Raw genomic sequence first — 13,058 nt, 5'->3', positions numbered from 1 at the left:
TAATTTTTAATGTATAGTATAGTCAAGTGATGTCTGGAACATCTCAGTGAATGAGAGTTAATGACCTTAACTTTAGCGCTCCAACCTACGTGACTAGCTCCATAAATATAGAAACAGTTCTTGCGTTGTTTTGTTTTATTTGTTGATTTAAATTAAAGCAAACACGCCGCATGCCAAAGAAGCACAATAGATTCTCGCAAATACCATATTAAAGTGCTGCTTTAATACAACATTTTCTTGGATTTCGAATGTAGTTATTGTGCTTTTGCAAAACTAATCTGAAGCAAAAGTTTCTATTTTGTTAGGCAACAACAAGAAAACGAAGAATATGAAAGCTACAACCAATAGCAAGCAACAGAAACTACCGCCTGCTGCTCTGATTTAACTGCCATTGCTGATGTTGAAGCCGGAGCTCGCACTGAAGGTGAAGCAGGAAGCTGGACCTGGTGCTCGGGTTTTTAGATTGTGCTCCTGCTGCCTTACTGCCAGTTCGAACAAATTTAATTCATTGTGAGCTATTCATTTACCATGCACAACCTCAACTTCGATAGCGTCTCTCTCCTCTCATAGCTGCTCGGAGTGAGCAGTGAAAAGCGTACAGCTGTTCTTATTGTTATCATTGGCGTTTCATGTGGTAAACTGAAGACAATAGTCTCTTGGACCACCTCCCAACCCCTTCTCAAGACCATGCCCACTGCTGTCATTCCTGCTTCGTCCTGCTTGACGTTCTATTAGAAAGATTTCAGCCGCGGGTGGGCGGCTAAGTACACAAACCCCTCCTTTGTGTGTGTGTGTGTGTGTGTGTATGTGTGCAATGCAAAAAGTGGGAACTTAACACATACACACATGCCAGTTGTAGACTTTAAAGGCAAACACTGCCATGGCTCTATAGAATTACTGCTGCGGTTGTAATTGTTATTATTCTTGTGGTGTATTGCTGCAAGCTTAATTGAAAATATTGTAAGTACAACGATACTTTTGTATGTGTTTAGTAATAGCTAGCAGCACTTTGCTGCGCCGCTCTCAACAAACGTAATGAAGTGAAGAGCCGCGAGCAAAACACACACACTCCCGCACACACTCGGTCTCTGTTAGTATTGCGTAAAGTTACGTATTCTTCTCGAATATAACTTTTAACGCCTTATAACTGCCGGCTATTGCTCTCAACATGCGAATTGGCCCAGCTCTACAATGGAATGAGTTTCAAGATATAGTTTATTATGGTAATAGCCCAGTTAGAAATGCAAAGCATCTATAGCTGCAAAGGTTATTTCTTGCGATCAGGGTCACCACCAGCAGAGTTGTGTTAATAAAGCCAAACAGCATAAGAAAGCATGCATATGAGTACGGATAGTAAACTGGCTCTCCAAGGGTATAAATATCAATTTGACCTGTCATTAGGCATATGTATGGTTTGTATGTATATCCTAGAGTCCTCCTAATATTACTGTTACATCATAAACATTTGCAGTAAATTAGGGAGTAAACGCTGTGAGTTACCACGCAATTCATTACAGAGCAACTTGATTAATATTGTGGGTGTTGGCTCTGTTGCGACGTAAACTGACTGCTAGCATGCCACATGCCACATGCCATATGCCATCTGACTACGCCAAAAAAGCATAAAACATAAAGTGACCAGGCGAAAGCAGGTCAGGCTCAACTCAACTCAACTCAACTTCACTGATAACAATATAGCCGAAAGGGGTCAAGCCTAAATGAAGTAACTAAGCGTGGGGCGAGCTCAAGCAAACATACTAACATACTTACTAGTCATACATAAGCGAGTATATGGCAAAGACATCGCCCAAGACATAGAAACGACGGACATGGAAAACCGGTTACAAGGTGACACGCTTTGAATAGAACCCTTCCATGGCCTGTCGCTTTTATCTTGTTGGTTTGGCAGCTATGCTTGGCTTGGCTTGGCTTGGCTTGGTTGGTGGAGCTGAGGCCAAGACAAGCTACTTTCCACAACATTGTCTGGAAAAGCTTTCTGCTCCAAGGCTTTCATTATAATTTTGAGTGTTGAGTGACTCAATGCCGTGCCGTACATTGTCTCAGTGCATGTTCGTGTCCTTTTATGAGCCATTTTAGTTGTTGCTACTGCTGTTGCTGTTGCTGTTGCTGTTCTTGTCTTGTACTTAGTTGTGTGTCTACTATATGCAATTAAATTAAATATTTAACTTAATTACATGAACGAACTAACGCGTCACACAACACGCAGGGATAGAGTCAAGTCAAGTCAAGTCGAGTCGAGTCGAGTCATCGAGTGTCGTCATTGCCGCCGTCGTGGACTCGACACGGGTCGAGTTGTCATCTCCTTGGGCCTGTCAAATATGACAACGCTCAATAATGCAACATGATTGTAGGAAGTAATGAAAGTCAATTGTTACGTAGAAGAAAAGTCAAGTCGCAGTCAAGAGGGACGCTGTCACGTGCTGTTTTCCTAGTTATATTTAGTAGTAGTAGTAGTAATTGTAGTAGTAGTAGTAGGTCAGGTTCTTCTTCCTCATTCCTGGATTTCAACCCATTCCCTACCCCTGAATGCTCTAACCGTAATGACAATGTTGCTTACATTCTGCGTCGTTGCGTCTGCTGCTTGCTAATTGAATTTAATGTAGTTTAATTGAGACGAACGTGATTCTAACTAAAAGCGCTTTATGTTTAATTTAGCAGCAACGATAGCAGCCAACAGCCAACAGCCAACAGCAACAGCAAGCAAAGCAGTTAGCAACCAGGCTGTTAGTCAGTCAGGCAAGAGTTCAATAGATGGACGACAATTCTTGGCACTCAACTACTTAGTTGACATGATGAGTACTGATGCTCTTAAATTGTTTAAATTCAAATTAATTGCTGCCAAGTCAAAGGCAGTTTTCAGAGTGAATGTGCGACAAAAGCATTTAAATATTTCATATTTTTATGGCAGATGTCAGCAATTTCTTTCAAGTTTATCAACAGATGAATTATGTATGCCAATGAAGAAGTTTGCCCCAAAAATGGCAACTATATCACTCGCTGCGTATGAGTAATAGTTCTGGGCATTGCAATGATTTCAAGGACATTTTCAATATTAAAAGCTGTTCGAGCGCAGCGCAGCGCGAAATTCAAACGCAGCTGCTGCATCGCATTCCAAAATTGTAATAAAGCCAACAAAACTACTCCGTACTCGTACTTGTACCAAGAGCCGAGTAAAAGTAACAGGCAAAGGGAATTGCCAACAACGACAGCTGCTGGAATTAGCTTACAGTTGCCCGTTTTTTTCTCTTTTTGTGTAAGAACTAGTAGACGAAGCAACTGTCAGAGAATCAGGCATACTATCATCTCGCAAAAGAATGTCAAAAAATAGCCAAGCTGTATAATAAATTGAATTTCTTCTGACTGGTCATTTGGCGCATCTAAGGCCGTGGCTTACACAGACATACATTTCAAAGTAAATACAGGAGAATCGCCATTTCTCTGAGCATTTTTGTGCACTTTCTTGCGACATACCATACTCGTATACTCGTATAGTATAATCCTTGACACCATCCTGGCAGCACACGTACGCTAGTGCTCCACTCTACTCCACTCCACTTCACACTCACAGTCAGCGACAAAAATGCCACCAGACGCAAATGAAATTACCTCCAAGCCCGGGACATGGGACACCGGCAGACTCTGAAGCTCAGTTGCGACTAACTTCTACGGCAGCTCAATAATCCAAATATCATATTTACATCGTGCAACTACCGGTGCAAAGCGAAGAGAGCTCACATCTTGCAGGAATGTGAGGACAAATTGCTAAATGAAAACTGACATTTCAATTCTTTTATTTTCTCTTCGTTGGCGTTTAGTGCGCGTACTATTTTTTTATGCTGATTCTTCAGCAAATTAATCAAATCATACCTGAAAGAATTCTGCTTTTCCTTAATACCAAATATGATTCGTAAGCTATATTGCGAATTTCAGATTGGATGTATTATAAACTATTTATTTATAGTGTATAACTAATTCGTCTGCTCTTGGGGAAACACACGCCAACTTTAAAAGCCTCGAGGCCACACCCAAATTAGATATACGTGCATACATACATACATACATACATACATATATCTGCAATACATTTTAATAACTAATTAAACGCTCCTCTACGCGATTTCCTGCTGTCTGACAAAATGCAGCAATGCGCAAATTACACACCAAAATGTGCCAGGTTGGCGCACCAAGAGCCTCGGGCATAAACGGAAACTGCCAAGCAAGCAATAATACGAGTACTTAAGTATATTTGTAATTTCTCCCACTCCCACTCCCACTCCCTCTCTATTTCTATCTGTGCGCTATAGGGTAACAAATCAAACATTGTTTCAATTTATCAAATTAAAATTAAAATTGCCAACACAGTGCGGCAGCGTACCCCTCATCAAGTAGCCCCCACGACTACTGCACAGCTTCAAGCTCCTATAAGCAACAAGGAACACTTAGTTCACTTCCCTCCCAAGCCCTCGCCAAGCGTGCAATTTGTTCGAAAATTGTTGGTCAACGAAGCAAACTTAATGGCGTGTGCTCTCTTTATTACGTTCACATAAAACCAGAGAAGAGAGCTGCTCAATAAATATTTAATTATAAAACGAAAAGAGAAAAAAAACGTTAATTACTATTTGTCATTTGCTTAATAAGTGACGCCAGCGCAAAGCAGTATAGTGCTGCCAAAATTCTGAGTTCTCCACACTATCGCAAAAATGGAAACTCGTGAAAGGCAGCCACGAATATTTCAAGCTTTTATAACTACATTTAGTACGCCGTAATGTGCCTTAATGCTGCAAATTGAAATTTTAACGCAACAAACTACATATTTTGGCAGTTTCGTTGCTGAAACGTGGCAGTCGACTCGGTCATAGACATGGACATGGACATAGACATAGACATAGTCATGGACACACTCATCGACATAGACATGGACGTGGACATGGACATGGACATGGCCTATCCGAAACTATTTGTGGCCATGCTTTGCGGTCAGACTGTGGTTGGCCCACGTTACGCCTGTTGCCTGTCACGGCACTGCAGGGATGGGCAGGGAAGGGCAGGGCACGCTGGGCCCCGCCCAATTGGGCGCTGCATAAGTTTGCGGTCGCTCCTTTCATTTCATTTTGCATAAGCTCTAAAGTACACATCATATATTATTAAAATCGCAAAACGGTCAATTTTGCCTCAGTGTCAACCCTCGCCTTGCCTTGCCCTGCCTAAGTAATGGGCTCGACAATTGGGTTTCATGCATGTATAAATATTTGCATTAAGAATTCATGATTGTTTGCCTACGAAGAAGCAGAATCGCGCTCTCAACCAATGTATTAAGTGAATTTATTGGTTGCGTTGAGCTGCCTCAAGTCTGACCACCGCAACAATCATGAGTCTTAACTAATTTTCGATTATACCATCAAACTACCACTGGCTATACAAAATTCTAAACTTTCCGAGTATTTTTTTTGAAATTCAAATTTTGTTTCTTAACTGCAATTATTACATATTAGAGTTTTAATACTATGAGCATAATTCTATTGTCAAGTCTTGGAGTCCGAAGATATTCGACATAATTAAAGTTTATGGCTCTCAGATTTGGCAATTTCGTCGCAGTAAATGGATATGTGTAGTCCTAAGTACGCCTTCAGGCTATAAAGCATTGGCTTTAGATTTGCATTTGCCTTTGCCTTTGGCTTTGGCTTACATGATCCCATAAAAATCACGCAGTGACTGATGCAAATTTATGTGTCGGGCCCATGGAAGGTCTAATTTTTAGACGCGCGTTTACAATGTTTTTGCCAGATTTGCATGCCACAACAACAATTTGAATTTGGTTCATAAGGACACACCCTAAAAATGTGGCAAATGAAGTGGCCGCATGGGCATGGACAAAAGGCAAAAAACATACACAATTCATTTTGAAAATGAATTTGTTCCGCTGTAACGGCCATAAATGCATTTAAATTTATTGGAATGCGCGACAGCAGCATCAGTAGCAGTATATCGTACGTCTATATACATACATATACATATACCAGTACGTACATATGTACTATATAAGAAGCATCGAAAAAAAAAACAACACGCTCACCCATTGAATGACAATAAATTATCAAATTTATTTTGACAGCGCGAAAAATCCCGCTGTGGAGAAAAAGTTCAAATACTCGTACAAAACGTCAGACGAAATTGAGCAAAATATATCCAAGAGGGGCATTTGTGACAGGAAGTTTCAGTTCAGTGGTTGTTCCAGCGGCCGGTTCTGAATTGCCTGGATACAAACCAATATTCATTCTCCATATAGTCGTACATGTCCATCGAGGACCAGATATCAAACCCGAATGCACTCAGCTCTAGTGCCACTTGGCGTGACAATATTAATTTATATTTTTAATCGAAATCCCCTAAAACGCACATCGTTTCATTTTTTTTTTTGCAGACATTCCATCATCATCATCGCTATCGTCATCGTCAGTCTATGCACGTTCCGCCCATGATGACGACGATGTTGCCTTTTATTGCCCAGAGGAAGGTCTATTCCCAGACGACTATGACTGCCGGCTCTACTATCGCTGCGAAAAGCTCTCCGAGCACTACATCAAGCCATACATGTTTGCCTGCAAGGAAGGAACAGTCTTTTCGCGTACTCTCCAATTGTGCATGCCGCCTATGCTGGCCGGACGTGGCGAGTGCTCCTACTACACAAACTACATCAATGAAATTGACGATAGCCAGCTGCAGTCGGATGGGCTCGTCTCTAACCCAAATGGACATATTGCGGAGCCAAACAACGACGCAACAACTGCTGCCCTTGAGCTGCACACTTACGCCACAGAGAATCAGTTGCCCACCAACTATGGATTGACAGGTCTGAGTGGTGTTCAAGTCATATCCTTTTCGAGCACTTCATCTCTGCGCTCAGCTGATGATGAAGGTGTGTTCTGCAATGCTGATGGATTTATGAGTGATCCTAGCGATTGCACCGTATTCTATCGCTGCATCTCCAATGGACGTGGCTACAATAAAATCGGCTTTCGCTGCTCGGATGGCACGGCTTGGGATGAATCCCTGCAGTCTTGCAATCATATAATCGTAGTGCGCTCTAATGGTGGTTGTCGTATGCAGAATGATCCACTGAACGATGTTTACGCGGATCAAACTTCTACACAGTCATCGCAATCGAGCTTCCAAAATACAACTTCGTCCTCGTCCAGTAGCAATCAACAGAGCTCCTCTACAAGTTCCTCAACGTCCTCTTCCAGTTCTTCATCTTCTAGTACTTCGCAAACTTCAACAAGTTCGACAAATCAACAGGAGTCAAGTTCGAGTTCAAGCTCAAATCAGGAGTCGTCGACATCGAGTAGCAATCAGCAGTCTACATCCAGCTCAAGTTCAAGCAACACGGAGACTTCAACAAACCAAAACTCTGGCAGTAACCAGTCCTCAAGCAGTAACCAAAGCTCGAGCAGCTCAAGTACTGGTGGCTCGAGCAATCAAAGTGCAAACAATAATCATAATCAAAGCTCGAATAATCAAGATCAAAATCAAAGCTCCAGCAGCAATCAATCTTCAAGTGGCAGCCAAAACAGCCAAACGACTAATAATAACCAAAATTCGGAAAGCAATCAATCTTCGAACGCTTCCAACAATCAAACAAACCAGAACACTAGTACACCTGATTCTACAAAATGCGAGGATGAGAACACCTATATACCAGATAAAAGCGATTGCAAAAAGTTTTACAGATGTCGGTTAGATGATAATGGAGTATTAGAAAAGGTACCGTTTACATGTGGACCTGGCACTATTTGGAGCCAAGTGGAGCGAGTTTGTATTCTCCCCAGCGAAGAGCAGAAAAAACAATGCAATGTGCAGACAAGTCATCAAAATGCCAACAATTCCTCTGAACAATCAGCCACCAATAGCAACGAAAATTCGAATGGTCAGTCCAGTAGTTCCACCTCTACCAACAACAATAATAGCAGCAATACATCCAGCAGTCAACAAGAATCATCAACATCAAGTAGCAACCAATCTTCCAGCAGTCAACAAAATTCATCGACTAATTCATCATCAAATTCTGCAACAGAAAATACAAATAATGAAAATTCAACCACCTCAACTTCAAATATAAGTCAAGGTTCAACCACAACTTCTAAGCCTTTAAATCCCGAAGGAGAATGTCAAGATACAGAAACATATTTGTCAGACGCAAGGAACTGCGCCATTTTCTATCGTTGTGTGGATAACGGCAACGGTGGATTTGATAAAGTTTCTTTTGATTGCCCACCTGGAACAGTTTGGGATCCAAATTCAAAGGGCTGCAACCATCCAACAGACGTGCAAAAGGAGCAATGCAAGGCTATGGGCAATGGCACCGCGACTTCTTCAAATCAAAGTTCTTCCAATCAAGGCTCTTCATCAAACCAAGGTTCTTCTTCTAACCAAGGATCTTCGTCAAACCAAGGATCTTCGACAAACCAAGGGTCGTCGTCAAACCAAGGATCTTCGTCAAACCAAGGATCTTCATCTAACCAAGGCTCTTCATCAAACCAAGGGTCTTCATCTAATCAAGGATCTTCATCAAACCAAGGATCTTCATCAAGTCAAAGCTCTTCGTCAAACCAAGGATCTTCGACTAACCAAGGATCTTCGACTAACCAAGGCTCTTCATCTAATCAAAGCTCTTCATCTAATCAAGGATCTTCGTCTAACCAAGAATCGTCTTCGAATCAAGGCTCTTCGTCTAACCAGGGATCTTCATCTAACCAAGGCTCTTCATCAAACCAAGGATCTTCGTCTAACCAAGGATCTTCATCTAACCAAGGCTCTTCATCTAATCAAGGCTCTTCATCTAATCAAGGAGCTTCGTCTAACCAAGAATCTTCTTCGAATCAAGGCTCTTCGTCTAACCAGGGATCTTCGACTAACCAAGGATCTTCGTCAAGCCAAGGATCTTCGACTAACCAAGGATCGTCGTCTAACCAAGGCTCTTCATCTAATCAAGGATCTTCGTCTAACCAAGAATCTTCTTCGAGTCAAGGCTCTTCGTCTAACCAAGGTTCTTCATCAAATCAAGGATCTTCGTCTAACCAAGGCTCTTCATCTAATCAAGGCTCTTCATCTAATCAAGGATCTTCGTCTAACCAAGAATCTTCGTCTAACCAAGGTTCTTCATCAAATCAAGGATCTTCGTCTAACCAAGGCTCTTCATCTAATCAAGGATCTTCGTCTAACCAAGAATCTTCTTCAAACCAAGGATCTTCGTCTAACCAGGGATCTTCATCAAACCAAGGCTCTTCGTCAAACCACGGATCTTCAACTAACCAAGGATCTTCGTCAAACCAAGGATCTTCGACTAACCAAGGATCTTCGTCAAACCAAGGATCTTCGTCTAACCAAGGCTCTTCATCTAATCAAGGCTCTTCATCTAATCAAGGATCTTCGTCGAACCAAGAATCTTCTTCGAATCAAGGATCTTCATCGAACCAAGGTTCTTCATCAAACCAAAGCTCTTCGACAAACCAAGGATCATCGACTAGCCAAGGATCTTCATCGAACCAAGAATCTACATCTAACCAAGGATCTTCGTCAAATCAAGGCTCTTCGTCAAACCAAGGATCTTCATCTAACCAAAGCTCCTCAACAAACCAAGGAACTACTCAAAAGCCCTTTAAGCCAGCTGAGAAATGTGAAAGTGAGGAGACATTCTTGGCTGACAACGATAATTGCTCCAAATTCTATCGCTGTGTTGATGATGGCAAAGGCGGTTTTGTGAAAGTTTCATTTACTTGCCCACCAAACACAATTTGGCATCCGAATGCTAACAGCTGTGACCATCTAGCACAAGTTGATTCACAAAACTTGAAGTGCAAGAAAGGTAACACTAATCAGAGTACTACCAGCTCGACTAGCAGTAATGAAGAATCTTCAACGACTTCGACTGCACTTGAGGAAACAACGACATCAGTTACCTCGAGTACATCGTCTAGTCCCAGTAATGTTGGATCTAGCTCTTCTCCAAAACCCTCCGGTAAGTGTAGAGTAATTGGAGAGTTTGTGGGAGATCAAGAAGATTGTGCTAAGTTTTATCGATGCGTTGATAACGGTAGAGGAGGCTTCAACCAAGTTGCCTTCTCATGCGGTCCAGGAACTGTGTGGGATGCTCAGATATTGGCCTGTAATCATGCATGGGCCGTCAAAGATAAAAGCTGCGGAAATGGAGCAACAACTCAACGTCCAGTTGCTCCAAATAGTACGCCAACTCAAGCTTCTACTCAAAATAATTCCCAATCGGACAGGCCAACAACTACAAGACCTTTAACTACAATCCCGTCTACACAAACACCTTCTTCTCCAAGCTCATCGACTAGTAAGAAACCTTCCACTCAAATGCCTGCTATGAAACCTACAACTCAAAAACCAAATGGCAAAGATGAATGTCAGTCCGACGGCTTCATAGGCGACTCTAGCAATTGTGCCAAATTCTATCGGTGCGTTAGCAATGGTAAAGGTGGCTTCGACCAGATTCCATTCCATTGTGCGGCTGGAACAGTTTGGGATCAAAGCCTTCAAACCTGTAATCACGATTTCAACAATTGCAATCCCATTAGCGCTGGTAATACGACCACTGAGTCTGACAAGGGTCCTTGTGACAACACAAACTCAACCTTACCGCCAACTACAGATCCCAATACAACAATCCGTCCAACCGAAAGCGGCACGGAGTCCACAACTGAATCGCAACAAACAAGTGCATCACAGCCTACAACTACAATATGGACTACAACTTCCAGACCAACTACAACTGAATCACAGCCTATAACTACAATGTGGACAACAACAGCCAGACCACCCACGACCGAAACTCAACCTACAACCACAATATGGACGACGACCATTGAACCGTCGTCAACAAACGATCCATATCCAAGTCCTACAACCATGAATCCTCCAACAACTTCCACTCCAGTGCCCAATTTACCACCAGGCACTGAATGTAAGGGAGAAGGATTCATGGCTGATCCATACAATTGTCGAAAGTTCTACCGCTGTCTAAGAAATGGAGATTCTTTCTCAAAACATCAATTTATGTGTGCTAAAAATACAGCTTGGAACGAAGATATACAAACTTGTGATCACGCCGCAAACGTTCCGCGTTGCTCTGGTCAAACTGAAACTCCTGTTATGACCCTGCCTACAGAAAGTCCTCAGCAGTCAACTACCCCACCAAATGAGAAACCAACTAATCCCACAACGACTGAATATCCAACTAAACCCACAACCACCGAATATCCAGAAAAGCCAACCGAATCACCAACAAAGCCTACCACTGAATATCCAAAACCCACAACTGAAAATCCAACAAAACCTACCAGTGAATATCCAACAAAACCCACAACCACAGAATATCCCATGGAATCAACAGACACTCCCGGCCCTGCAACCAAACCTACCACTGAATATCCAAAACCCACCACTGAATATCCAACAAAACCTACAACCACAGAATATCCAACAAAACCCACAACCACAGAATATCCAACAAAACCCACAACCACAGAATATCCGATAAAGCCAACAGACACTACCGCCACTGCAACCAAACCTACCACTGAATATCCAAAACCCACCACTGAAAATCCAACAAAACCCACAACCACAGAATATCCTACAAAACCAACAGACCCTCCCGGCACTGCTTCGTCCACTGAATATTATCCTGAAACAACTGGAATCACAACAACATCGAAGCCAGGATATATGCCCACTACGACTGAATCCAATCCCAGCTCTACAGTGGAGCCAAATATCAACTTCAACTGCACTAGTGAAGGTTTTCATGCTGATCCCCAGAATTGCAGCATTTATTACCGGTGTACAAAACTAAATAACAGTTTCCAAGTGTATAAGTTCCGTTGTCCAAGTGGCACCGTTTGGGATTCGTCAGTGGAGACTTGCAACTATGCAGATCAGGTCGCCGGTAATTGCTCCTCAGGAAGTATTCCTACAACAACATCCAGTGAAATAACCACACAATGGACAGAATCCCCCACAACTACCATGCAGCCAGTGACTACAAATAGACCCGAAACTACAACTATCCCGTCTATTACAACAAATCGGCCGGGCGAAACTACAACAAGTATATCCGAAACTACAACTATTTCGATTGGCTCTACAATTCGCCCAATTGAAACTACAACTACAATTACTGAAGCAACTGAAGCAAACACGGAGGGACAGACGACCACAACACAGCTCCCACCCCAGCCTCAACCTTCAGGCAACTCAACTATCCCATGTCCTCAAATTAGCGAAGAACAAAGTTTATTTGTGTGCCCGTCGGGCTTTCGTCGACATCCCAAGCAATGCAGCATGTTCTACCAGTGCAATGAAAACGACAACTCCAATCTTAACATAGTGATGTTCCAATGCCCCAACGGCACTGTATATCAAGAAGCATCCTGTCGATGCGCCAAACCCCAGCCCAACGACACCTGTGGCAACAAGAGTTCGTCACGTACGCAACCAATTGAAGGAGTAACACATCCAGCAAACATGGCAAGTAGTTATGCAGTTAAGCAATTTCATAATTCAATTAACAAAAAATCCTTTTAATGTTAGGTGCAAATACATTCCACAATGCCACTTTGCCCTGAGGAGGGACACTTTGCCCTAAACCAAGACGAGTGCAGCCAGGTGTTCATAAAATGCAGCTACTTTGCTCAGACCGGTCGCATTGAGGGTCAAATTAATCGCTGTCCGCAAGGGTTCACCTACTGGAATGTGAGTCGACGTTGCGAACCATCAAGAAAACTGACCAACTGCACTCCGGTCACTTATAATGTTGGCAACAGCGTCCCCTTGGAGTGGGTGAACCTTGGATACAGACGTCGCAGCATGCGTGTCTAGAATCCTTACGTATAGGATAAGTTTAGTGACTACACGAAAAGGCGACGCAATTGTTTGCTGCGCAAGCGCAAATCTGCAGCGGAATCTGCAGCTTGCGCAGCAAATGACGAGCCATCTTCATAAGAAAATCACAAGTAGAA

At 42.6% G+C, this 13,058-nt stretch overlaps 2 protein-coding genes across 5 annotated transcripts in view; one reads left to right on the top strand and one right to left on the bottom strand.

The window, feature by feature from the left end:
* Positions 1–12,983, top strand: part of LOC132787386 (serine-rich adhesin for platelets) — a 47,135-nt gene extending 34,152 nt beyond the window's left edge. Inside the window, exons 4-5 of the mRNA XM_060794390.1 lie at positions 6,443–12,567; positions 12,631–12,983. Coding sequence (XP_060650373.1) covers positions 6,443–12,567; positions 12,631–12,918 — 6,413 coding nt within the window. The 3' untranslated portion in view covers positions 12,919–12,983. The remainder of the gene's footprint in view (positions 1–6,442; positions 12,568–12,630) is intronic.
* LOC132787390 (single-strand selective monofunctional uracil-DNA glycosylase) overlaps positions 1–13,058 on the bottom strand; it is a 132,589-nt gene that overhangs the window by 117,140 nt on the left and 2,391 nt on the right. The gene's annotated exons all lie outside the window — the stretch shown is intronic.

The sequence above is a fragment of the Drosophila nasuta genome, chromosome 2R, assembly GCF_023558535.2.
Source record: "Drosophila nasuta strain 15112-1781.00 chromosome 2R, ASM2355853v1, whole genome shotgun sequence".
Classification (NCBI taxonomy): Eukaryota; Metazoa; Arthropoda; class Insecta; order Diptera; family Drosophilidae; genus Drosophila; species Drosophila nasuta.
This window is presented reverse-complemented; position numbering and strand designations above follow the sequence as displayed.